The sequence below is a fragment of the Jaculus jaculus genome, chromosome 2 (genome assembly GCF_020740685.1).
Source record: "Jaculus jaculus isolate mJacJac1 chromosome 2, mJacJac1.mat.Y.cur, whole genome shotgun sequence".
NCBI lineage: Eukaryota > Metazoa > Chordata > Mammalia > Rodentia > Dipodidae > Jaculus > Jaculus jaculus.
In genome coordinates, this window is record NC_059103.1 from 19,746,519 (window position 1) to 19,774,039 (window position 27,521).

Genomic DNA, 27,521 nt, shown 5'->3' on the forward strand with positions numbered 1-27,521 from the left:
CTAAGTAATTAACCCAGAGAGCCTCGTTCCCAGGCCACCCGGGAGAAGACAAAAATCATGCGCCCAGGGCAGGGCGGAGAGGCTTCGTTTTCCAGGACCACAGAGAGAGCGGAGCGCGTGTCTACCGCGAGGGGCAGCCTGGTGGGGGTGCGGAACGCGGAGGCGGGGCGCGGGAGGCGGGACCCGAGGGCGGGGTGTCGGGCCCGGGGCGGGGTGCTGTGCCGGAGGCGGGGCGCGCGGGGAGGAGGCGCGTGCCTGAGTCCCCGCGCTCCTCCTGCGCGCGGCCCCTGGAGTCCCCGAGGCGCGCGGCCAGCCCAGCTCCGGCCCACGGCTCACCGAGCAGCCCCGCGCCCGAGCGAGCGCGGGCTCGGGGCCGGGCCCGAGCAGACGCCCGGGGGGTGGGGGGTGGTGGTGGTGGTGGTTGGTGGTTGGTGGTGGTCTCAGCCCAGAATCTCTCGGTGATTTCCCCCCCCTCCACCCCACCCCACCCCGCGAGCGGCTAGGGCGAAGGCGAAGCTGATTTGGGGCCGAAACCATGAACCGGAGTTTCCACAAGTCTCAGACCCTGCGCTTCTACGACTGCAGCGCGGTGGAAGTCAAGAGCAAGGTAAGTCCCCGAGGCCCACCGCCGCGATGTGCACCCACTCCCCTGGCAAATGAATGGAGCACCCCGCGAAGCGCAGCCGGGAGCAGTGCGGGAGGCGACTGGCGCCGGAGTCAACTTTAGAGCCCGGGGGCGCTGCGCGCGCCGCTGCGCCGGGTCGGTGGGATGTTCGCAGGGACCCCCGCGGTCCTTCCCGCTCCGCGCACGAACACAAAGCCCGGCCGTCCTTAGGAGGGTCTCGATGGCGGGGGGGCCGAGGGCCGGGGGACAGTCGTTGTGGACTCGAGACCCACTCCACCAGAGCTGCTCTTTTGTTCCAAGAGCTAGAGGCGACCCGGGCGCGCCACACGTTGGAGTGGAGGGGGGGGGGTAGCGGCGTTTCCGGGGAGATCTAGGGGCTGGGGGCTGCTGGGATTCGGGGTCGTGGAGGGATCTTTTTGGGGCCGGAGCCTGGGAAGGGCCCTTGGCTGCGCCGCCTCCTTGTCGCGAAGCAATCCTTGTTACCCGCAAGGAGCAGACTGGTCGCCGGTTCCCAGAGCCGGGCCCTGGCCCCAGCCCCCAACCTGGCTCTGGGTGCCAGACCCCAGGCCCCCAGGCGCGCCCCTGGCCCAGGTCCAGTCGTCCGCACCTCCTTGCCCCTAGCTCCTAACCAGACATCTTTCCCAGGCGCGCCCCCAGCTTGGACCCCCCTCCAGGCCCCCGGGCATGCCCGGGTACAGACACTCTCCCCTCCAGGCGAACCCCCCAGCCCAGACCTGGATCCGCTACCCGACGCGCCCCCTCCGGCACGGACCCAGCCAGACCCCCCTGGGCGCGCCCGGGCCCCTCCCGCTGCCGGTGCCTAGTTGGAGCTTGCCCGAACTTGCGGGTCGTCTTGCGTGTCTGGGTAATTGCCTGATAGGATCTGGCGCTTCTCCCCTTTGCGGGGGCGGCTTCTTCGCCCCGTAGACGCTTTTGTCTGGGAGGGTGTGCTTGGGGACCCCGCGAGCTGAGGAGCTACTGTTGCTTTCGTTAGGGTGAGAGAAGTCCCGAGAGCCTTACTGTCAGGGAGATGAGTGACCCTCTGTGGGGTGCTGGGGGGGGGAGGAGGAGGAGCTCCCAGAATGGTGAAGGGGGGGCAGGCCACCAAGGGTGGGCTCTACCCTAGTGCTCCCTGCAGGCCCAAGGCCCGCAGGTCTCTAGGGAGGCAATGCCCTACCTATAGTACTGACTAACCCAGAAGGGTCCTTGGGTGTCGAATTTTCAGACTGCCCGTAAGAGGATTGAGGGGAGGGGTCCCTAGTAACAACAGGGCCTCACTCATCTCAGAGGGTCCACTGCAGCGAGATGCAGGGTTTCCTTGTCATCTTGGGAGGACACAGTCTTCAGAATCCCCCATTTCTAATTCCCTCACCCTTGCCCCACACCCATTCCCTCTGGAGCCCTGGAGAACCTCTAACCCCCCCAAATCAAGTATACTATCTGTGAGGCCTTGAATAAGGCCCCCTCGTGTGCAGTGGGAGGTCATTGGCCATTTCTTCCGCTCCAAAGAGAAGTCACTAAGTACAGGTGTTATTTAATTTCCTTTATGAAAGGACTATAGATTCACAAGCGGTTGTGAGAGGTCACTTTGCCCAGCGCTCCCCCCCCCCCCCCCGTGATGTTGACATCTTGCGTGACTTACATTGAGTCCCTAGAGTGGGGCACCGACTAGGGATCTCAGTAGGGTGTCTTGTGCTCATGGTGTGTGCATGTAGTGTGGACACACTGTCTACCTGAAGGATCCCACCTGATCACTGACAATGGCTACTTCAAGTGTGGATTAATTGGTACTCAACAGTGGATTCTAGTGCTCAGTAGCAATGTGTGGTGCTCTGCCTTACCAAGCAGATTTAGAGGAAGTGCCCTCACTGGGCCTTATCCTGCAGCTCTGGGCTGTGGCCCTGCAGGAAGCTGGGCCAGAGAGTAGGCACCTGCTTTTGTTTTGTTTCCTGGGATGTTCACCCACCTGCCTCCTCCAGCTCTGCCCAGTAGAGAAATGCTGCCCCATGTCCCCCCATGGCTTCAAGCTCAAATGCAGTGATGAATGCTCCCCAGGAGAGAATTGGCAGAGATGGAGTTTGGGTTAAGCTTGGAAGGCCTACATGGATCTGAGCTGACCCTGCCCCCCCCCCCCACACACACACCTTTTACACACACTTACTGCTTGTCCAGAGTGTCAACATGGGTCTTCCTCCTGTATATACCTCTTCATCCTCCCCCCATTAAAAATTTTTGAAATTTATTTGAGAGAGAGAGAGAGGAAGAAAGAAAGAGGCAGGTAGAGAATGAGCATGCATGCTGAGGCCTCCAGCTGCTTGCTGCAAACGAACTCCAGACATGTGTGCATCTGGCTTACATAGGTTCTGGGGAATCGAACCTGGGTCTTTAGCTTTGCAGGAAAGTGCCTTAACCGCTAAGCCATCTTTCTAGTCCCTCATCCTTCCCCTTTGTAATTAATATATGTTGCCATGGAGTCCATCTCTGCAGGAAAAGATTTTTGTCTTAGGCGTGACGAATAACTTTATGATAGGCAGAACTTCATGCCACCTGAATTCAGTACCACAGCACCGTGAGTTTTTTTTTTGTTTTTTTTTTTTGGAGTGGGGGAGGGAAGGAATGGCAGCCAGGGAACTGAGTTCACCCAGGTTCTGCCACCTATTGCCTTTGAGGCTTTCAGGAAAGTATTTTAAATGTTCCAAGCCAGAACTGTCTCATCTATAAAATGGGCATTATGATCTGCTCACCTCCTGAGGTGAAATGAGGCAGTGATGTAAAGCCATGTTGGAAACCGAAAACCACTCACAGTTGTAAGAGTCCAGTGTTACAGATCGGAGGAACAGTCCCAGGTCCTGTCAGAATTGGGATTAAGCAAGCCGGGCATGGTGACGCACACCTTTAATCCCAGCACTCGGGGAGGTAGAGGTAGGAGGATCCCTGTTTGAGACCAGCCTGGGACTAGAAAGTGAGTTCCTGGTCAGCTCAGGCTAGTGAGACCCTGTCTTGAAAAACAAAACAAAAAGAGAGCGAGAGAGCGCACAGGACCCTGGCCTGGAGGCTGTCTCCTATTAGATCACCCCTAACATCTACCAAACATCTCTAGTTCTCAGGAGTCATCGCTTCCTCTACAAATCGCCCATGCGCACCTTCTGATTTCCTGCTGCTGGTTGCTCTTCCCTCTTACCTTTGACTCGTCTCTCCTCTCAAGAGACCCACATCCAGGAGGAAGGGACCGCAAGGTGTAGGGAAGGATGGTCAGGCTGAAGGAAGGACAAATCCCTAGGCTTCCTTGGAGGATAGCAAGAAGGCCATTGCCGAGGTGGGGAGGGGCCACAGAAGACAGAGTTTTCACTTGCAAAGATTAAAGGCGTCTGCTATCGTGTGAGCTCTGTAAAGCCTTTTGCCCCATGACTGTCATCAGCTACACCATCGTCATGCCATTGGTACTTTTAGAAGACATTTTTAAATGATTGTGTAGTATTCTATCTCATGTCTAGACCACAACTAATTTAGCCAATATCTTGTTTGGATTTCAACCAATTTTTTTCCCATCATACACAATGCTGTGAATAGCATTTAAGTCTTTACAAAGAGATTATGAAGAAGGTATGATATAAGGTATATGAAAGCTATTGTTTCTATTAAATCAGCCTAGAATCCTTACTGTTTGCTTAGGACAAATTCCTTGAATTAAGTTTACTGGGGAGAAAGGGGGTGCACATTATCATAACTTGGAATGCACATTGCTAAATGTTCTTCCGGGAGATCTCTTCTGTTGCTTTATATTATATTAACTGGGCTGGGGAGCTGCTTAACGATTAAGGTGCATGCTTGCGAAGCCTATGGACCCAGGTTCAATTCTCCAGGTCCCATGTAAGCCAGATGCACATGGTGGCACATGTGTCTGGAGTTCTTTTGCAGTGGCTAGAGACCCTGACGTGCCCATTCTCTCTCTCTCTCTTTCTCTGTCTCTCTCCCTCTCTCTGTTTCTAATAAAGAAATAAATAAAAATCTTAAATGTATTCTTTAAAAAATCTATTTGTATTATATTAACTGTTTGACATTTACCTCTTCATCTGTCCATCCCTCTCTTCCTCCCACCCTCCATCCCTGAGCATCTTTTCATTCCTTCCTGATTATATAAGTGGGGTGGCATCCCATTGTTTTTTCATTGTATTTCTTGAGCTATTAATGAACTGGGAATTCTTATGTGTGCTGGCTCACTGTACATCTCTTTCTAGCTGCCTGGTTTTGTCCTATTACCTTTCCTGATAGTTCTCTTTCTCTGGAGGTCTGGGAGTTGCTTATCCAGAGATGTTCTCACCAGTGCAGGTGGCGCTGAGCAGGACTGATTTTGCCAAGTGGAGCTGTTGTCCTTTCCCTGTAGTGGCTTTGCTCAGGCCTTAACCCAAGGCCCTCCTGGAGGGTGTGTGTTTGAGGAGCACCTTAATGGCCTGGCTGGTCATGTGCTGGCTGGCGAGGTTCTGCTGTGGACAGCTGGGTGCACAGTGTTTTCTGTCAGCATGTCTCCTCTGGTTCCCCAAGATCTTATCACTAGCTGAGCTTGTTGGCTGCCGTGGTGCTGCAGGGAGCCGCCCTTCCATCTGGCATGAGACCACAGGTGGGATGGAGCCTGGGCCAGGCCTCCCTGTTGGATGACTGGGGACTTGCCTCCTGTGGGCCAGTTGAGAACTGCCTGGACATGGTTTGACTCACCTGTGTGTTAGTTACACCCTTTCGAGATTCTGGTTTGTTGTATTTGTGCACGTATGTGTTTAAACAGGTTCCGGGACTCGACTTGAGAAGTTGCCTCCAGTGGAGGCTCTGGTCAGGAAGCAGGTAGATTGTCAGCCTGAGAGGCATGGATGGTGTCACCAACCCGAGAAGGCTTCTCTCCTCTTGTGGGTATGTGGCCTGAGGGAGGAACACCAAAGCTAACTAAGGAGTCAAGCCTTTCCTTAGGACCCAAGGCACTCCAGATATGGGGGCTGAAGTTTTCCCAACTTTAGAGATGGGGAGGGGTGACAGGGCCTGGGAGATGGAAAAGGTCTCAGACTCTCTGACATCTTTGGATCATGTCTAGAATTTTCACTGAGGGGAGAGGCATCCTAACTTTCTACGAAGGAGTCTTATGGACCTTTATGAACAGCAAGAAGGGACCATGACTGATAGCACCTGGCTATACCTGTCAAATCTACATGCTGACTGGCTCCTTACTTCCTGTTGGCTATGAGTCTGTGACTTCAAGGAGGTGCTGAGCTCACTTGGAACACACCCTTCTGTCTTCTCCCGAGTCCTGCTTTGAGACTGTTGTTCTTGGACACACTGGGTGTGTAGACACGGTACAGGCTGGGCACCACCTGCTGTGCAGAGGTTACATTTTGAAACATTTCTTAACATTTATCTAATATCCCATGGTGTGTGTGTGTGTGTGTGTGTTAGATGCCAGCCACAGTTCCAAATACATTGAAGTTGTAGATAACAGCTCATCAGTGCCCGTCATGACCTCTGAGGTGATTATCCCTATTGCCTCTATTATGCACAAGGCAACATCGAATCCCAGGGAGCTTTGCTCTGTCCAGGGTCTTACAGAGGATCTGAAACCTGAAAGTCTACCTCAGTCCATGGTCACAGTGCTGTATCTGTGGCCACTGGTGGGAAGGGCTTGTGGTTCTTCTTAGGCACTGTCAAGACACTAAATCCAGATCAGGAGGTAGACATTGACATAGTGTCCCAATCCCTACCTTGTAATGTAAGAAGCGCGTGCTCTCTACTTATAGACAGGGTGTCCCAGTTCCACTGGTGGGCTGAGGAGCCCCTGGCTCTCTGGGTATAGATGGAAATAGCTAGGAGGGGGAGGCTTGTACTTTAAAAAAATTATTTATTTGTACACAGAGAGACAGAAAAAAATATATATAATTGGGCACACAAGGGCCTCTAGCCACTGCAAACAAACTCCAGATGCATGTGCCACTTTGTGCATCTGGCTATATGTGGGTATTGGGGAATTGAACCCTGGTCATTAGGCTTTGCAGTCAAGTGTCTTCACCACTGAACCACCTCTCCAGCCCGAGTCTTGTACTTTTTTTTTTTTTTTTTTTTTTTTTGGTTTTTTCAAGGTAGGGTCTCACGCTGGTCCAGGCTGACCTGCAATTAACTATGTAGTGTCAGGGGTGGCCTCGAACTCATGGTGATCCTCCTACCTCTGACTCCCGAGTGCTGGGATTAGAGGTGTGCGCCACCACGCCCGGCTTCGAGTCTTGTACTTTTAGAGGAAGAAGTTCTTTACTTCCTGCATCATGGCAGAAGGATCGTGACACAAAGCTCAGTATTCAGTATATACAGTAGTTAATTATGAAGTTCTGATCCTACCCTCCATCCACTCATTAGTTTTGTTGTAGTTGTTGGTTTTTGTTTGCTTGCTTGCTCTGTTACTGAATCACCGCTGTGTGTTAAGTTTTGTTGGGGTTTGAGGGCAAGAAGGCAGGTACCATGGCCATCTTCATCAGCTGAAGATAGATTTGGATGAGGTGTGTGGTGGTGGTGGGGGATCCTTTATCCTGATATCTGAAGCATCACCAATCTCCCTCATCGGTGCGCCATCACATCTGTGTGCAGCCAGAGGTCAGGCAGCCCAGCTCTCATACCATTCAGTGGGGCTGGTCACTGTGCCTGGCTTTCTGGAATGCCTTCCTCTGGTCTTTGCATCTGCGGAGGGTGGGGGGTTCTCTGCACCAGCTCTTAAGTTAGATCTTCTTTTTTGCTCTTTAAAATACATATACATATACATATGTGTACACACACACACACACACACAATTTGTTTATTTATTTGAGAGAGAGTAAGAGGGGGAGAGAGAGAAAGAGAGAGAGAATGGGAGTGCCAGGGCATCCAGCCACTGCAAACAAACTCTAGACACATGCGCCACCTTGTGCATCTGGCTTACATGGGTCCTGGAGAATCGAACTGGGATCCTTTGGCTTTGCAGGCAAGTATCTTAACCATCTGCTAAGCCATCTGTCCAGACCCTTTTTCTCCTTTATTTTTAGAGTGAGACAGGGAGAAGAGAGAATTGGTGTGCCATGGCCTTACCCATGGCAATAGAACTCCACATGCTTATGCCACCTAGTGGGCATGTGCAACCTTACCTTTGTGCTTAAGTGGGATCTGGAGAGTCAAACATGGGTCCTTAGGTTTCACAGGTAAGCACCTTAACCGCTAAGCTATCTCTCCAGTCCAAGATCTTATTTATTTATTTATTTTTTAAATTTATTTATTTGAGAACGACAGACACAGACAGAAAGACAGATAGAGGGAGAGAGAGAGAATGGGCGCGCCAGGGCTACCAGCCTCTGCAAACGAACTCCAGACGCGTGCGCCCCCTTGTGCATCTGGCTAATGTGGGACCTGGAGAACCGAGCCTCGAACCGGGGTCCTTAGGCTTCACAGGCAAACGCTTAACCGCTAAGCCATCTCTCCAGCCCAAGATCTTATTTATTAAAAAAAATATATTTTATTCATTTATTTGAGAGTGAGAGAGGCAGATAGAAAAAATGGGCATGCCAGGGCCTCTAACCACTGCAAACGAACTCAACACATGCGCCACCTGGAGAATCTGGCTTTACATAGGTACTGGGGAACTGAACCTGTGAGTCCTTTGGCGTTGCTGGCAAGCGCTTTAACCGCTAAGACATCTCTCCAGTCCTAGCTAGGTTAGATCTTCTGAAAGCATCTATGCTTTTGCTCATGTGGATTTCCCAAACTTCCATCGTGTGCATGTCAAGTTGAGCATGCTGGAAGACTGGCCCAGAAAGTTAATGAATTTCTCAGTCAGATGCTTGAGGAAAAATTTAGCATCTCACAGGTGAAGAGGAGTGCTCTCCTAACCCATGTTCATTGAGCTGAAGTCAGATGAGAAGAATATGGATTTCCCTTATAGCTACTATTTCAGAAGTGGTATATTGGGATACTTCAGAAAATACTTTGGGCCTGGAGAGATGGCTTAGCTGCTAACGTGCTTTGCAGTGAAGCCTGAGGACCCATGTTTGACTTGTGGTTAAGGATCTTTCCTGTGAAGCCTAAGGACTCATGTTCGATTCTCCAGATCCTATGTAAGCTGGATGCACAAGGTAACACAAGCACACAATATTGCATGTGTGCACAAGGTGGCACACACGTCTGGAGTTTGATTACTGTGGCTGGAGGCCCTGGCGTACCAATTCTTTCTCTTCCTCACATTAAAAAAAAAGGGCTGGAGAGATGGTTTAGCGGTTAAGCGCTTGCCTGTGAAGCCTAAGGACTCTGGTTTGAGGCTCGTTTCCCCAGGGCCCACGTTAGCCAGATGCACAAAGGGGCTCTTGCGTCTAGAGTTCCGTTTGCAGTAACTGGAGGCCCTGGCGCGCCCATTCTCTCTCTCTCTCTACCAGCCTCTTTTTCTCTCTCTCTGTTGCTCTCAAATAAATAAATAAATAAATGAACAACAACAACAAAAAAATTTCTAAAAAAAAGGAAAGAAAAGAAAATACTTTTGGGCCAGACGTACAAAGTGGTAAATCCATCTGGAGTTTGTTTGCAGTGGTTAGAGGCCCTGCTCCACCCGTTCTCTCTCTCTTCTCTTCTTTCTCTCTCCTTGAAAACAAATAAATAAAAATTTTATTTATTGATTTGAGAGAGCGAGAGAAGGAAAGAGGCAGATAGAGAGAGAGCGCGCGAGAGAGAGAGGGAGAATGGGCATGCCAGGGCCTCCAGTCACTGTAAACGAATTCTAGATGCATGCACCACCTTGTGCATCTGCCTTATGTAGGTCCTGGGGAATCGAACTGAGGTCTTTTGGCTTTGCAGGCAAATGCCCTACCACTAAACCATCTCTCCAGCCCCTGAATAATTTTTTTTTTTAAAAGGAAAATACTTTTGGGGGTTGGGGAGATGGCTCAATAGTTAAAAGTGCTTGCTTGCAAAGCCTGCCAGCCTGGTTCAATTCCAGCACCCTGGTACAAAAAGTGGCACACCTGTCTGGCATTCCTTCGCAGTGGTAATGGACCCTGGTGTGCATGCACACAGACACACACACATGCACACACACACATGCAAATAAACAAATGCAAATTTTAGAAACTAATTCAAAAAAGGAAGACACCCGCTGTTTGGAGAAGGCAGTAAATGGCTTGTTTCACAGCTGGTTTACCGCAAAGGCCATTCTTTCCGGGCCTGGGAAGGTAACCGTGCTTCTGCCTCAGGGCACGGGGAGAAGAGGAGCTAGACAAAACACAGAACTTAGGAAATTAATTAAAAACCCATTTTGCTGGTTCTGCTGCTGTTGGCATCTCCTCACCTTCTCGGTGCTCCGTTTGTGCTCAGCCTGACCCACTTCTACTTCCTTTAGCCAAGCTCCCTGATGCCCCAAGTCCAACCTCTCCCCCATGAGAGGAGCTGGGCCTCTTCCTTCTGGGACAGGTGTGTCACGCGTGGCTGCTTCCTCCCGACCTCCCAGGCTCCCCCAACACCCTGCACCTCTGCCTGCCCCACCTTCCCTCACACCCCTCCCCTCGCCCATCAGTGCCCCTGCCTCCTAGATGAGGGCCTGGGTGAGGTCCACCCCCCTCCCCAGTCCTAGCACATCTGCACTGTTGTGAGGGATAGCATTTTATTTACGGTGGGAGGGGGGGAGAAAGCTTTCTGTTCCTAAAACATTTGAACACCCCCCACCCACAATACAGGATATCTCATCCTGGACACAGGTCTTCTCTTGAGACCTTACCCACGTTGGATTTGGAGCTCGTCTCCTAGCCTGCTGGGTGACCTCGCAGCAAGCTGAGACAGTGTCGGACTGTAGTATGGTTTTCTGTTGCCCCCGACATCTGAAATGATGGTGCTGTATGTTTTAGTGGGTTTTATTTTTAAGTTTTTATTTTTATCTATTTATTTGAGAGCAACCGACAGAAAGAGGGAGAGAGAGATAGAATGGGCGCGCCAGGCCTTCCAGCCACAGCAAACGAACTCCAGATGCATGCGCCCCCTTGTGCGTCTGGCTTATGTGGGTCCTGGGGAACCGAGCCTCGAACCGGGGTCCTTAGGCTTCACAGGCAAGCGCTTAACCGCTAAGTCATCTCTCCAGCCCCAGATTTTATTTCTTTTCAGGGCTTTGTGTGACATACCACAACTTGTGTTTTCATCTTCCTCTGAGGAGGTCTGTGGTGTTTCCTGCACTTGACCCTGATGACCAAACTTGCCATGAATGCCCCAACCCATGCCCCTGGAGGGTCACATACATGTTTCTTCTCAGTACTCTTCAGTCCTGACTAGTCACATAGAACCCCATGGTCATGGCCTTTGACCTGCCCACACTGCTGTTCTCTGGTGTGAATGGCTTTGGTCTTGTCAATGGGGGAATCTTTCTTGTCAGTCTCATCTGTGTCTGCAACTCATCCTTAGTTTGGTGTTTACACACAGGGGCTCCTGCTTGGATTTTTTTTCTTTTCAATTTTTTTTTTTTTTATTAACAGCTTCCATGATTATAAAAAATATCCCATGGTAATACCCTCTCTCCCCACACTTTCCCCTTTGAAACTCCATTCTCTATCATATCCCCTCCCCATCTCAATCAGTCTCTCTTTTATTTTGATGTCATGATCTTTTCCTCCTCTTATGATGGTCTTGTGTAGGTAGTGTCAGGCACTGTGAGTGAGGTCATGGATATCCAGGCCATTTTGTGTCTGGAGGAACACGTTGTAAGGAGTCCTACCCTTCCTTTGGCTCTTACATTCTTTCCGCCACCTCTTCTGCATTAGACCCTGAGCCTTGGAAGGTGTGATCGAGATGTTACTCGGTACTCTAGTTACTTCTTTCCAGAACCATGATACCTTCTGAGTTGTCCCAAGGTCACTGCCATCTGAAAAGAGAAGATTCTCTATCCAAAGTGAGAGTAGCATTAATATAAGGGTATGACTGCTTGGATTTTGATAGAGCGAGCTCCGACAGGCCTGGGGACTTGGAAGTTCTGGAGGACTCACTTGATCCTGTGGCTGAATGGTTGTTTTTACAGTTGCGTTTCTTGGCTTTCCATTGGTCCACAACACAGGTCATTCTAGAGGCCCTTGTGGTGAGCAGGGCATTGTTGGAGAAGTAGGTACGTGATATTATTAATGAGGATGAGCCTGGCATCATACGGCAGATCACAGGCCATCTCTGTGGTGCTAGGTCCTTTTTTTAAAAAAAAAAAAAAAATTTTTTTTTTTTTTAGCCAGGTGTGGTAGCACATGCCTTTAATCCCAACACTCAGGAGTCTGATGTAGGAATATTGCTGTGAGTTCAAGGCCAGCCAGAGACTAATTCCAGGTCAACCTGGGCAAGCACCTACCTCAAAAAACTATACACACACACACATCTATATGTGTGTGTGTGTGTGTGTGTGTGTGTGTGTGTGTGTGTGTATATATATATATATATATATGAGAGAGATGGGCACACGAAGGCCTCTTACCACTGCAAACAAACTCCAGATGCATGCGCCACTTTGTGCTTCTGGCTTTACATGGGTACTGGGGAATTGAACCCAGGTCTTCAGGCTTTGCAAGCAAGCACCTTTAACTACTGAGCCATCTCCTCAGCCTATGGGTCTTTGTTTTGAGGGAGGTTGGACCACCTTCCTTTGAAAAGCAGCCAGGTTGCACGTGTGGAATGAAAGCCCATGGTAGCCTCCATGTGTGGCAGACTCTGGAAGCCTGTAGAGCTGAGAGTTTCCGCTCCATCTTCTGTACAAGGGTGAGCCTGAGCTGCCACGGTCAGCTCCTCACAAACACACACTTGAAGGTGTTGAGGCTCCATGTCTTGTGAGCACATTGGAGCATCATGGGCATTTCTCTGTTCCTCCTCAGAGTCCCACCTACAGAGCAAATAGATGTTTTCCATTTTATTACATTAGTATGCTTGTCAAATACAGACCACAAATCAGTCAGTCTGTGGTGACAGCTTTCCCTTTGTGTCTCTCCACGTCTCTGCCTCTGAGACAGGATGAATGGGTTAATAGTGCCCCAGCCCAGAGAGCTTCCCCTCAGGTGGCTTTTTCGGAGGAGCATGTGCTATTATGGAAAGGCCCCTGAGAGGGGTTGTGAAAGACAGAAATTTGGGTGCCATGTGCGCTGTTGTTTTTAGGTGGTCAGCTGTTGTAGACGAATCTGGAAATGAAAGTGATCGTGTCCTGTTTTACATGGCTCAAGGGCCTGAGGCACTGGCTGCCCCCACCTCCCGCTAGCCTGGCCTCACTCTTGCTCTGAAATAGCAGAGTGTTGCTGTGGGACTAAACAAACTTCTCTGCCTGCAAGATGGTCCCTTTTGAGGTGTAGGAAGTGCACCTGCCCCTGAGGGCTGCGTGGACCCCAGGCCCATAAGCAGCGCTACTGGGAGAAGGGTGAGAAAGGGAAAGACCCGCTGCAATGAGAGGCCTCTTCAGCCTCTGCTGGGCCTGAGAGGTTGGTGCTGAAGGCTGGATCCTCCTGTGCTGGATTCGGTCTGAAAATTGCCCACACACATGCTCCTTATTTTATAGGTAGGAGGATTTGCTAGAAGGTGACCCCACAAGTCTGAGCAGACAGTGGCCACAGAGGTCAAGACATTGCTGTCACAAGCAGTATGTTGAGGAAGCCTTATCCCGCTTTTCAGGAGAAGAGCAGCCCTGGGGTCTTCATGTGAGGTCTGTCTCTTAGGGGGCTCGCATCATGAGCTCCCGGTTGCCTGACCCACCACTGTTTCCCTAGGATGTGACCCCCCCATTGACCGTGGAGGGATGAGGTTGGACCGAGCATAAAGGTGCCTCTGTCAGCTCAGGAGGTGGTCACAGCCTGGCCCAGGATGAGTCCCTGGTTCTTGGTGGGTGTAGAGTGTTCCGAGATCTTTCTGGAGCCTGTTGGTTTCTGAGGGGTGCCTCTCAACCCCAGGATCCCAGTCAAGCCTATGGGAGAAGTGCTTTCTCTCTCTCTCATCATGTGGAGGATAGTCCAGGTGTGGTGGTATCTTCTCATCAGCTTGAGTAAAGCCTGGTGGCTATAGCTTTGGGCAGCACCTGCACCAGGCCTCATAGGGCTCTGTTGATGTTCATGACACCTTACACAGTAGTTTCTCCTGCGTGGACATGATGACCCTGAGGTCCCGTGAGGCCATGAACTTGTGTACGTTCAAGTCCAGCATTTGAGTTACAGTGTCATCCTAGACCATCCAGTTCCATGACCCATGATTCCAGCTTCTGGTACAGGGACAACACCTGCCTGCCGAGGTCAGTGTCTCCCCACCTTCCTCCCCACTGTGTCCCGGACATGTGTTCAGGGCTGGGCTGCTTCCTAAATGGCCTCCTGCATCCTGTGAGGTCTCCTCTCCTCGGCAGCCGGAGCCTTTGATCCCACCTGAGATCACAGCACGGGTGCCTCAGCCCTGAGAGCGGTGCGTCTGGCGGATGGAGGGATCACGCATCGGGAGCCCGGGCTTGGCACATCACCCACTTCCTTGGGCAGTCCCTCCGTGAGCGCTCCTCGCCACTGAAGTACAACCGGGCCCTCCCGGCACAGGCCCGCTGAATTGCGTTGCTGGGAGGAGAGGGCAGCTCCCACCCAGTGCTGCAGGCTCTGGTGTCTCATGGAATTATAAAGTGGTGGTTTTGTTTTGAAAAAAAGAAGAAAAAAAAAAAAGCCATTTTCCAGCAATGAAAGAGACAGGCCTAATAAGCTGTTCCTTGGGAGTTAGACAATAACGCAGCTTAGCTGATGAAGGACAGTGCCCGGCTCAAGTGGCCTGACTGTCATAAATGCTTACAGAGTTTGACAAGGCTAGGGGTCTAGGGGGGTTCGGCGACAGCCCTGTGAGGTGCTACGGGCCTGCCCCACAGTTAGCATGCCACCCGGCGCAGAGAGCGGGCTGGGAGATGGCGCATGAACTTGGGAGCCCGGTGCTTTCCGACCTGGCTGCCTCTCTCGTCGTGAGTCACGCAGACCAGCCCACATCCCCTCCAGCCTCTGCATCATGAGCACAGGTCAGAATGCGACCTCGTTTCCTCTCCCCGTAGATTTGTGATTCAGGGAGGCCCTGTGGAGGGAGGGATAGAAGAAAAGCCACCTTCACGTCTCATCTTCCCAGACCAGCCCCCAACCCCAGGGTCCCTCTGGTGCCCAGCCCCCGGGCAACGTGCTCCGTACTCCCTCACCCACGACTCCTCTTGCCGTGCCAACTGTTTGCATCAGCTCTCTTCTCCCACCTGCGGAAGCCCTTGTCCTTGACTGTCCCATTAGAATTGTCTCAGTCTCTCCTGAGATTTGGCCTCAGCTTTGTCATTTCTGGTCTTGTGACTGAGCAGGTCATTGGAGCTGTCTGGTTCTTGCTCTCCTGGTCTATAAAATGGGGTGGTGACACCCCTTTGTGTAGACTTGCTCTGAGGATTGAAGAGTACTCATAAGGTCTCCTGGCAGTAATCTAATCACCTCGACTATGCTCTTTCATTAATTATTATTATTTTGTTTGGTTTTTCGAGGTAGGATCTCGCTCTAGCCCAGGCAGACCCGGAACTCACTGTGTAGTCTCAGGGTGGCCTCGAACTCATGGTGATCTTCCTACCTCTGCCTCCCAGGTGCTGGGGTCAAAGGCGTGTACCACCACGCCCGGCTTTATTATTATTTTTTGAGATAGGGTCTCACTTTAGCTCAGGCTGACCTGGAACTCACTCTAATCTCATGCTGGCCTTGAACTCACAGTGATCCTCCTACCTCTGCCTCCCAGGTGCTGGGGTCAAAGGTGTGTGCTGCCACATCTGGCCCATGCTTTTTTTTTTTTCTCCAAGGCAAGGTCTCACTCCTGCCCAGGCAGATCTGTTTATCATTCTATAGCCCCAGGCTGGCCTCACACTCATGATTATCCTCTTTCCTCAACTTTCCAAATGCTGGGACTAAAGGCCTACACCACCATGCCCAACTTCCGTGCTCTTCTGACTCTGGCCTTTGCTCCCAGTGTTGTACTGGGTCCTCCGGCAGATCCCCTGCATGCGCCAGGGTGCGGGCTTGCCTACAGCGATGCACAGCCTCCTGGGGCGGGCGCGGGGGGGGGGGGCAGTCCAGTGAGAGTTCTTGGCCCAGCAGTCACCCTGGGCAGTCTTGTGCGCCCTGTGGTGCTGGTCCAGGCAGTAATGCAGGTGTGACAACTGTGCCATCATCACCCTGGATTGCAGTGGGTGGACAGAGCACAGGAAGGGGCCAGGCACCACCCTGCCTGACTCACAGGCTTGTGGCCTGATTTTAAACTGTGTCCCAAAGTATCAGATAGAAGGCATGCCTGCATGCCATCTATCTATCATTTACCTATCGATCTATCAGCTTTTTATTATCTGCCTGCCCATGTCTCTCTACTCTCCTTCAAACTGGACTATATGTTGGCTGTGATATAGGTTCTGTTCCCTTCCTAACAAACCCTGCTGTGGTCCACATCTCCAATGGTGTGACACATGTCCCCTTCCTACCAGTGCCTGCGTAGAGCCTGTTAGTGGCTTTGCCTGGTAGTGAGACACAAGGACCTCTATCCTCTGGATCTTGTTGTTGCAAGGCCCCTACACATGTCTCTGAATAGCAGGAATATTGGGGACAGCGGAAGGTCTCAGCTAGGTACTGGTGCCTGCCTTGTTATCTTCCTTTCAGCACCTGACGCAGCAGCAGAGGGTCCCATGTGTCTGGCATGCGCTGCCCCCAACCAGGGACTCCTCAGGCTCCTTCAACTTGCACCACGGGTGAGATGCTTACTCCCCAACTTCCTCACCTGATTATTTCCTCTCCTTATACACCCAGTTTAAATTAGGGCCTGGGTTCTCGGTTCCCTAGCATGTCTCCGTTCTAATTGCACACTATATCAGCGGCTGCTGCTCCACTTCCTGCTGACCCACAGACCTTCAGCCCTGTGAAGGCAAGCTGTTTTCCAGCATCACGTCCGCATCCCAGGTCATGGCCTGGCCTACAAGGCATTTGGTGAAGTTGTGTTGAGTGAACAAATGCTGAGAAATAGCCATTCTCACTGGGCTCTCGATGACCCTAGTTTTCAATCTGGAAAGTACGTGCTCATCTAGCATGCACGAAGCCCTGGGTTCCATCCCCACACCATATCAACCAGGTTTGGTAGTATATGCCTGTAACCCCACCATTGAGGAGGAGGATTAGATATTCAAAGCACCCTCCCCTTCAGAGCAAGTTTGAGGCCAGCCTGGGCTACATAAAGCCCTGTCTGAAAAAAATAAAAAGCCCATCCTCTCTCTCTTTTTCTCTATCTGCTTCTCTCTCTCTCTCTCAACAAATAAAATAAATAAATAAAACATTTTTAAATGGCTGGAGAGGTGGCTTACTGGCTAAGGCACTTGCCTGCAAAGCGGGACCCAGGTTCAATTCCCTAGGACCCACATAAGCCAGATGCACAAGGTGGTGCATACGTCTGAAGGCCCTGGCATGCCCATTCTCTACCTCTTTTTTCTCTCACTCAAATAAAAAAAAAATATATTTTAAACAAAGCAAAGTTGACTCCTGATTCTCGAGAGACTGCAGATTGATCCCTTATGCCTGGGGCTAAGGTCCTCGATCTCCAGGCACTGACTTCCTGCCTACTGATATTTCTGGCTCAGTAGTGATCAGGAGCTAGTGCACCCTAAAACCCTGCCTGGGCCCAGCAGGCCCTCAATTCTTTGGCCTCCTGGGTACTATCAAGAGATAGGACTCTAGGCCCAGGCCTTGTTGCTTTGTGTTGTTTTAAAGTATTTTGTTTTGTTTTGTGTTTTGGTTTTTCAAGGTAGGGTCTTGCTCTAGCCCAGGCTGACCTGGAATTTACTATGTAGTCTCAGGCTGGCCTCGAACTCACAGCTGTTCTCCTACCTCTGTCTCCCAAGTTCTGGGAATAAAGGTGTGTGCCACCATGCTTGGCATGTTACAAAGTAATTTTTCATCTAGTCAGAATCATAGAGCAAATTCAGCATTGAATTCTGTTTTCCTTACTCACATATTGGTACTTCCGTGACTTCTTTTTTTTAATAGGTTTGTTTATTTGGGCTGAAGAGATGGCTTAGTGGTCAAGGCACTTGCCCGTGGAAGCCTAAGGACCCAAGTTCTATTTCCTGGTACCCACATAAGCCAGATGCACAAGGTGACGCATGCATCTGGAGTTCAGTTGCAGTGACTGGTGGCCCTGGTGTGCCCATCCTCTCTATCTTTCTCTTTCTCTCTAATAAATAAAGATGTTAGCCGGGCGTGGTGGCGCATGCTCTTAATCCCAGCACTGGGGAGGCAGAGGTAGGAGGATTGCTTTGAGTTCAAGGCCACCCTGAGACTACAGAGTGAATTCCAGGTCAGCCAGGGCTAGGGCGAGACCCTACCTTGAAAAAAACTAAGAAAAAAATTTTTTTAACTATAATATATAATAAAAATGTTTTTGTTGGCTTCATCCTATTTCTGTGAATATGATATTTTGGTCTTTTGTGTATTTGATGTTCACTTACTGGTTCCATCTTTCACTAGTGTATATATTTGTTGTGGGCATTTTCATGGAGGCTTTCCCTCAACTACAGGCCGTATAGTGGAGGGAGAGGCCCTGTCACATGGACCTTTCCCCAAGAGGACTGAGGGCCTTATACGGTGGGCCTGTGTAGGGCTGGACCTTACAGGGTGGGTCTCTGTAGAGCCAGGACTTGGAGGGCTGGAGTAGCAGCGCTGGAGGCCGAGTGTAGCTGTGATTGGGATTAACAAGAAAGGATTGATTCCCACGTCAGAGATGGTCTGTCTAGCATTCCCAAGAGATGGGTCCTATTCCTAGGGGAGTAGGCAAAGCAACACCTCAGGGAAGGGCATCTTCAAGCAGAACTACACCTCATATATCCTGGGCAGACAGGATACTGTGAACAATGCCTGGCCCACAGTGGGAGAAAGAACCTAGACCAGTCCACAAGTGCACAGTCTATGGAGGCTGGAGCCACGGCTGCTATGTTACGGGAAACTGAGTTTCACAGAGATGACCCCAGAGATAGAATAGAGAATCAGAAAATTTATTCATGCTGACACATGGATTTAGGGGAATCTCTTCCTGAGTACCGAGCTCTGATGGCTCAGAGTTTTTTAGACAGTGTGGCAGGCAGTTTGATGTCATCTTGAATTCTTTTTTTTCTTCTTCTTCTTCTTTTTTTGATTGTTTTTGAGGTAGGGTCTCACTGAGAGCACATATTTCTCTGCCGGGCTTCTTGGGTGTTGAGTGTGAAGGGCAGCGTATCCATTGAATGAAAGAAAGTAGAGCCATGTGAGGCATCATTCATTCCTTTGCTCATTCAGTCAGTGTTTTTGTGTCCTGTTATATACGAAGTCCTGTGGAGGTTAGCAGAGAGAGCACTGTTTTCTTTGAGAACTCTAAAGACTTAACACAGCAAGGTATTGGTTCAATGAGTAAGCTCCTGCTTGTGCTTTGAAGGAGTGAATTCAAATCAAGAGAGACAGTGGGGCTGGGGAGATGGGCTCAATACTGGAGTTTGATCCTCAGATTCCAGGTAAAAAGTTGGAAGCCATAGTGGCTTCTGTGATCCTAGACTGCAAAGGCAAGAGGGGAGGCAGAGACACAAACATGCACACATACAAATTAATAATAATAAAAAAAATTAGCCAGACATGGTTGCACACACCTTTAATCCCAGCACTTGGGAAGCAGAGGTAGGAGGATTGTCATGAGTTCAAGGCTATCCTGAGACTTCGTAGTGAATTCCAGGTCAACCTGGGCTAGAGGGAAACCCTACTTTAAAAAACCAAAAATAAATAATAATAATAATAATTAAAAAAAATAAAGGGCTAGCTTTTAGAAGGACGCTCTGTGAAAGCTTCCTTATCCTTCCTCAACCCTGACACCTTGGAGGTTCCAGACATTCTTCTCCTAGTGTCTTGGAAGGGTGAGGTGTGGTGGAAGACTCCAGAGTTCTCAGGGTAGGACCTTGCCTGCAGCACACGTGTGGTGTAGGCCACAGTTCAGGGTTTGTGGCCTGGGGCGTCCCCACTCAGGTCAGCCAAAAGAAGATGAGTTGGCCACAGTGATTCACTTGCCTTACTTCCTTCTCAGGTCATCTGAAAACAAAGCCTTTTGTCAGGTAAGCACCAAGTGCCTTCAGGCAGCTGCGGGAAATGTAACTGCGGACACTTGGCCTTGTTTCTTATTTTCGTATTTGCAACTGTTCTTTGGAACATTGCTTCTTTGTTCTTGCCAGCATGTGGGCTGCTGTGTAATTCCAGAAGTGGAAGAAATGGCAAAAATCATGCTGGGGCAGGGCTAGTGGGATTCACTGCCCATGAAGGACGGGACCCGTTGCACAACTTTCTCATTCTGTCCTGTTTCATGTTCATTAGTTCAGAAGGTTTGAGCACCTGTTATATGCTTCTAGTCAGTGGTGAGTTAGGGCAATCCCTTGCCAGTTGTAATATAAATTAAAAATTTGGGTTGGAGAGATGTCTTAGTGGTTAAGGAGCTTGTCTGTGAAGCCTAAGGACACATGTTTTACTCTCCAGGTCCCATGTAAGCCAGATGTACAAAAGTGAGGCAAACAAGGTTGCACATGCCCACTAGGTGGCGCAAGTGCCTGGCGTTTGATTGCAGTAGCCGAGGCCCTGGAGTGCCAATTTTCTCTCTGTCTGTCTCTCTCTATATAGCTGTATTACTCTCTATAAAATAAAAAAAAATTCAAAGTCTGCGATTGTTTGGGTTTGGAAGGTGACTGTGTCCCTGAGCCAGTTGTGGTTGGTAAGAAACTGTTCACTGATGCCAGGTTCCTCAGCCTTCACCAGCCAATGTGACATAGATAGTGGCCTGGCCTTGTGGGCACCTTAGCAGCCAGCAGCCAAGTAATGTAATGAAACCCTTCTCAAGTTCAAGGGCTCCTACAAGTTCAGATGTCTCCTCCATAGCCTATGACATGCAGCAAAGGAACATTTTTGCAACATGTAAATTCAGTGAGGAGAGTATGGGGTTTACCCTTTGGACGGTTTGCTGCTGTTGTTGAGAAAGAAGAAGGAAGGTTGGGTGAGGTAGCAACTGCCTATAAATCACATGATTTGGGAGGTAGAGGCAGGAAGATCACAAGTTCAAGGCCAGCCTAGACTGCATAGCATGACTCTGTCAGAAGGAACAGAAGGGAAGAGAATGGGGGAGGAGAAGAAAGGGAAAAGAGGGAAGATATACAATTTGCATGTATTTGTCTTACTGGGCATAAAATCTTTTGAAGGGGGGCTAGAGAGATGGCTCAGCCGCTAAGGTGCTTGCCTGTGAAACCTAATGACCTGAGTTCGATTCTCCAGTACCCATGTAAAGCCAGAGGTGCAAAGTGGTACATGCATCTGGAGTTTGTTTATAGTGTCTAGAGGCCCTGGTGTGCCCATTCTCTCTCTCTCTCTCTTTCTCTCTCTCTCTCTCTCTACCTGCCTGTTTCTGTATCTCTCTTTCAAATAAATAAAAATAAAATATTAAAAAAAATCTTTTGCTCCCCACAAAAAATCCTAAGAAATCTGGGGGGGGGGGGGTGCATGCCTTTAATTCCAGCACTTGGGAGGCAGAGGTAGGAGGATTGCTGTGAATTTGAGGCCAGCTTGACTACATAGTGAATTCCATGTCAGCAAGTCCCTACCTCAAAAACAAAACAAAAACAATAAGCAACAACAAAAATCATTTGAAGGGGCTGGGGAGGTGGCTCAACAGTTAAAGGCACTTGCTTGATAGTCTTAAGTTGGCCTGGGGTTTGATTCCCCAAATGCACAAACTGGCACATGCATCTGGAGTGTATTTGCAGCAGCAAGAGGTTCTGTCATTTCCATACTTTTTTTCTCTCTCTCTCTTCTGCTTGCAAACAAATAAATTATTTTTATTTTATTTTATTTTTTTTGGTTTTTCGAGGTAGGGTCTCACTCTGGCTCAGGCTGACCTGGAATTCACTATGGAGTCTCAGGGTGGCCTCAAACTCACAGCAATCCTCCTACCTCTGCCTCCCGAGTGCTGGGATTAAAGACGTGCGCCACCACGCCCGGCAAATAAAATATTTTTAAGTTGGAATCATTGATTGCCTGGGAAGGAGGCTGCAGTAGTTATGTCTTTATTTTGGGGGCAACACACCCAACCAGAAGCAGCTTGTGGGAGAAAAGAATTTATTCAATTTACAGTTTCCATGGAAACTTCATCATGGCAAGGAAAGCATGGCACAAGCTGGACAGCAGGGTGTCGCATCTTGTCACCTCAGCTGGGAGGAAGTAGTCCTACTGAGCTCTCTTAGTGATCACCTAATAGGGCTTCAAGCACATACTCCCACACCCCCCCCCCATGACCTACCTCCACCAGCAAGGCGCCACCAGCTGGGAACTAAGTATGAGGCTGGGGGGAACATCTCACATTCAGGGTACCACAGCGGGCTTGAGTGGCTCAGAGAGGATTTTGAATACTTTTGTTTGTTTATTTTTCAAGGTAGGCTCTAGCCCAGGTTGACCTGGAATTCACTATGTAGTCTTAGCATGGCCTTGAACTCAAGGTGATCCTCCTACCTCTGTCTCCTGAGTGCTGGGATGAAAGGCATGCGCCACCACATCCGGCTTTCTTGAGTACTTTATTTATTTGAGACAGAGAGGCAGATAGGAGAGAATGGGCGCGCCAGGGCCTCCAGCCGCTGCAAACGCACTCCAGACACCTGCGCCCCCTTGTGCAGCTGGCTTACATGGGTCCTGGGGAATCAAACCAGGGTCCTTAGCCTTCACAGGCAAGTGCCTTAACCACTAAGCCATTTCACCAGCCCTTGAGTACTTTTTAAGCTTGGAAGCATGTGGTTATATGGCTATCTATCTTTATTTTAAGGAGGTGTGCATGTTAGGCTAACATACAGAGCAGGGGTATCGTTGACTGTATCCCCTGGCGTTTCTGTGTGGTAAGTGTTGTCTCCCCCAGTCAGACGTCTGTGTGGGACCCTTGGGAGCCAGCCCCAGCAGGGCGTGTATGCATCGTCTGGTTTCCAGCGTATACCTGGGCGTGGCACCAGACCTCAGCTATCCTTCCCTTGGAGGTGTTGAGTAACATGATTTCTGGGGGTTTACTGAGAAGAACTGTGTTTACCAGTACATGGGTGTCAACTTCTCAGATCATGTTAGAGGTGAACACTACTGCAACATGGGTGCAGAAGAGGAAAGCACACTGTTTTGTTTGTTTGTTTGTATGTTTTTTGAGGTAGGCTCACTCTGGCCCAGGCTGACCTGGAATTCACTATGTAGTCTCAGGTTGGCCTTGAACTCACAGCCATCCTCCTACCTTTGCTCCCTGAGTGCTGGGATTAAAGGTGTGCGCCACCATGCCTGGCTGAAAGCACACTTTAGGGAAAAAACAAAACAAAAGAAGAAAAACAACACAAAACAGAGTATTTTGAGTAAATGACAAAGGATGACAGAAAGTCAGAGTCAGAAACTCATGCCTCGTGGGCTGGAGAGATGGCTTAGTGGTTAGAGTGTCTGCTTGCAAAGCCTGACAGCCTGGGTTCAATTCCCCAGTACCCATGTAAAGTCAGATGCACAAAGTGAAGCATGCATCAGAAGTTCATTTGCGGTGGTAGGAGACCCTGGCGTGCCCATCCACACTCTTTCTCTATTACTCTCTCTCACCTTGCTTGCTAATAAATAAGTAAACAAAAATTTTTTTAAAAGCAAACTCAGTTGGGGGTAGTGGCACTTGCCTTTAATCCCAGCAGTAAGGAGGCAGAGGTAGGAGGATTGCTGTAAGTTCGAGACTAGCCTGGGAAGACAAAGTGAGTTCCAGGTCATCCTGGGCTAGAGTGAAACCGTACCTCGAAAAACAAAAACAAAGATAATTAGAAACATGCCGGGCGTGGTGGCTCACGCCTTTAATCCCAGCACTCGGGAGGCAGAGGGTAGGAGGATCGCCATGAGTTCGAGGCTACCCTGAGACTACATAGTGAATTCCAGGTCCGCCTGAGATAGAGTGAGACACTACCTCAAAACCAATATACATATGAAATAAATAGAAACTTACACCTCTAGATGTTTTCTCATTTTTTTTGTGTGAAAACTAACTGAACAGGGAGGTGAGCTAGGGAGCAACTCAGACCCTGGCAGAGCGGAGCAGAGGCACCAAGGGCGAGCCCCTTACGTCTGGGTTTTCGTTGCCTACCTCTGTAGAGAGGATAGCACATCTCTCCCAAGTAGCCTGGAGATCAGAGGTGGTATGTTTGCATTTCATCCACCCAAATAGCTATTAGGCACAGGACAAGGCATGGGCCCTTACTGAATGATGCAGTCAGTGGGAGGCTTCCTTTCTGGGTCATGAAAGAATTCGGAGGGGCCCTGGCCCAGTGTCCTCCCTGAGTAGGGCGGCAGCAGCCCGTGTGGGTAGTGCTGCTGGTTGCTCATGCTTCTCTGAGCCTTGACAAGGGGAGGCTTAGATGTGGCTCAGCGTGAGGCTGGTGATCACTGTACCTCAGCTTCACAAAAAAGGCCACTTTAGGGTATGGGAAGATGGCTCCGTGGTTAAAGGTGCTTGCAAAATGTGCCATCCTGGGTTTAAATCCCTAGCACTCATGTAAAGCAGATGTAAAACGATGCATGCATCTGTGATCCCAACATGCCTGCCACAGTGAGCGATGGGGCCAGGAAAATCCGAAACTCAAGGGTCAGCCAGGCTGACCTTCGTGTGCAGGGGCAAAAGGCTCTTGTGTCAGAGGTAGAGCACACACACCTTGACGGCCTCTGACCTCCACCTGCGTGCCATAGTGTGCACCTCCCTCCCCCCAGCACGAAATAATACTTCTTTTGTTTTTAAAATTTTTTTCGTTCATTTTTATTTATTTGAGAGTAACAGAGAGAGAGAAAGAGGCAGAGAGAGAGAGAGAGAGAGAATGGGCGTGCCAAGGCCTCCAGCCATTGCAAACGAACTCCAGATACGTGCGCCCCCTTGTGCATCTGGCTAACATGGGTCCTGGGGAATCGAGCCTTGAACTGGGGTCCTTAGGCTTCACAGGCGAGCTAAGCCATCTCTCACTATGGAGTCTCAGGGTGGCCTCAAACTCCTACGGCCTCCCGAGTGCTGGGATTAAAGGTGTGTGCCCCCATGCCTAGCTGATAATAGTTTTGTTTTTTTTTTTTAAACCACTTTAACACAGACTAAAAATCAGGCCAGGTGAGGTGGTGCACACCTTTAATCCCAGCACTCTGGAGGCAGAGATAGGAGGATTGCCATGAGTTCAAGACAAGCCTGAGATTATATAGTGAATTCCAGGTCAGTCTGGGCTAGAGTGAGACCCTGCCTCGAAAACCTGAAGAAAAAAAAAAAAGAAAGAAAAAGAAAAAACGGGCCACCTACAGCTCACTGGCTACCAGAGGTGCACCTTGGCTCAACAAGTTAATTTTTTTTTTTAAATTAGAGAGAGATGGATTTGCCAGGGAGTAAGTAAATTCCAGATGCATGTGCCACTTTGTGCATCTGGCTTTACATGGATACTGGGGGATTGAACCCTGACTGGCTGGCTTTTCAGTCAAGTGCTTTTAACTGCTGACCCATCTCCCCAACCCCAAGACAGTTTTTTGGTTTGTATACAAATGTGTTCAGTTGCATGTGCATCTATATATGTGTGCATGTAGAGGCCAGAAGATGACATCACGTGTCATTCCTCAGATGGTGTCCACCGTTTTTGTTTTTGTTTTTTTGAGATAGTGTCTCTCATTGGTCTGTAGCTTGCTAAGAAGACTAGACTGGCTGGCCAGTGTGTGTCACCATGCTGGCTTTTAAAAAAAATATTTTATTTTTATTTATTTATTTGAGAGAGAGAGAGATACAGAAATAGGCAGGTAGACAGAGAGAATGGGTGCGCCAGGCCCTCCAGCCACTGCAAACGAACTCCAGATGCGTGTGCCCCCTTGTGCATCTGGCTAACGTGGGTCCTGGGGAATCGAGCCTCGAACCGAAGTCCTTAGGCTTCACAGGCAAGCGCTTAACAGCTAGACCATCTCTCCAACCCGCTTTTTTTTTTTTAAACATGGGTTCTGGGAAGTGAATTTTGATCTTCTTATTTGCATATCCAGCATTTCGCCAAGTGAGTTATCTCCCCATCTCTCAGCAAGAAGTTAAAAAATTTTTTTTTTTTATTTGTGTCTGTGAGTGCGGACGCATGTATGCCATAGAACCTGTGTGGAGGTCAGAAGAGAATATTTGGGTCATTCTCACCTTTCTACCTCATGTGAGGCAAAGAGACAGAGAGACAAGAAAGAGGAAGAGAGAAAGAGAGAAAATAGGCACACTAGGGCCTTTAGTCACCGTAAACAAACTCCAGATACATGCGCGCTTTTGTGCATCTGGCTTTATGTGGGTGCTGGGGGATTGAACTGGGGTCGTTAGGCTTTGCAGGCAAGCACCTTACCTGCTCAGCCATCTCTCCAGCTCCTCTCTCTGGCGTTTTGCTCTACTGTTGTTCTTTGTTGTGCTTCACTTGATCTGAGAGATTTTTTTTTTCTGTCACTGTGCTGGGATTACAGAAGCCCGCCATAGCTTCCAGATTTTTATGTGGGGTCCTGGGGATAGAACTCCGTGACTCAGTCTTGAGCAGTGAATGGTGCCTTATCCACAGAGCTACCTCCCCATCCCAGGAAGGAGTTTTTAAATGAATCACTGCTGAACGAGTTAGATGAAGCCCAAGGACCATGTGTCAATCCCTTTTCATCATAATGGTATAATACTTGAGAGACCAACTTGAAGACCTGGGTTCGATTCCCCAGTAGACACATAAAGCCAGATGCCCAAAGCGGCCCATGCATCTGGAGCTCATTTGCAGTGGCTGGAGGCCTTGGCGTGCCCATTCTCTCTTTCTCTATGTCTCTCTTCACCGTATCTCTGTCTGTTTGTAAATAATTAAATAAGAGAGAAGAAAGGAATGAAGAATTTATTTTTTTTTTGATTTTTTACGTTTTTATTTTAGAGAGCGAGGGAGAGAGAGAGTTGGCACACCAGGGCCTCAGCTACTCCAAACTCCAGACGCTTGTGCCACACTTAGTGGGCATGTGCGACCTTGCGGTTGCCTCACCTTTGCGTGTCTGGCTTATGTGGGATCTGGAGAGTTGAACATGGCTCCTCGGGCTCTGCGGGCAAGCGCATTAATCACTAAGCCATCTCTCCAGCCCAGAAGCATTTATTTTGACTCACGATTTCAGGGGGTTTAGTCCATGCTTGGCTGGCTGCACTGTTTCTGGGCCTGTGGTCAGGTAGAATGTCATGACAGAAGGGTGTGAAAATTTGCTCAACTTATGGGAGCCAGGAAGCAGAGAGAGGTGGGGAGGAAGGGTCAAGGCAAACCCCACAATGCACACCTCCTAGTGACCTACGTCCCCAAGCAGGTTCTACCACTGGTTCTGTCAGAGTCCTTGTGGTCCTAATTATCCCTCAAAATCCCATCAGTTGGCAACCAAGTCTTGAAAACATAACCTTAGGAAAAATTGTTTGTTGGCCTGTGTGTGTGTGTGTGTGTGTGTGTGTGTATGTCTTAATATTGTGTGTGATATGGTGTGGTGTACACTGAATGTACCCTTATGGTACCTCATAGGCTTGCTTGCACCGGGGTGCGCTGGCCTACAGTGGATGGAGTAGAACATTGGTTTTCCTGCTCCTGCCCAGTCTAGATTTGAAGCAAAATCTCTTACTAATTCTACAGCTTGCCATTTTTTTTTCACGGGCTCTAATGATTCTCGGTTCACTGTGTTCTTGTGGGACTAGGGTTATAGGCATGAGTAGCCACCATGCCCAGCTATTTATGTGGGTTCTGAGATGTTCAAACTCTGGTGGTCTGAGGCCCATTCTGGTCCTGATGCTTGCACAGGAAGCTCAGTTAATTGCCGGGCCATCT

The 27,521-nt window shown here is 49.6% G+C and overlaps 1 protein-coding gene across 1 annotated transcript in view; it reads left to right on the plus strand.

Annotated features, from left to right (window-relative positions):
• The first annotated feature begins 400 nt into the window (after positions 1–400).
• Pard6g (par-6 family cell polarity regulator gamma) overlaps positions 401–27,521 on the plus strand; it is a 103,699-nt gene continuing 76,578 nt past the window's right edge. The window contains exon 1 of the mRNA XM_004662626.2: positions 401–607. Coding sequence (XP_004662683.1) covers positions 536–607 — 72 coding nt within the window. The 5' untranslated portion in view covers positions 401–535. The remainder of the gene's footprint in view (positions 608–27,521) is intronic.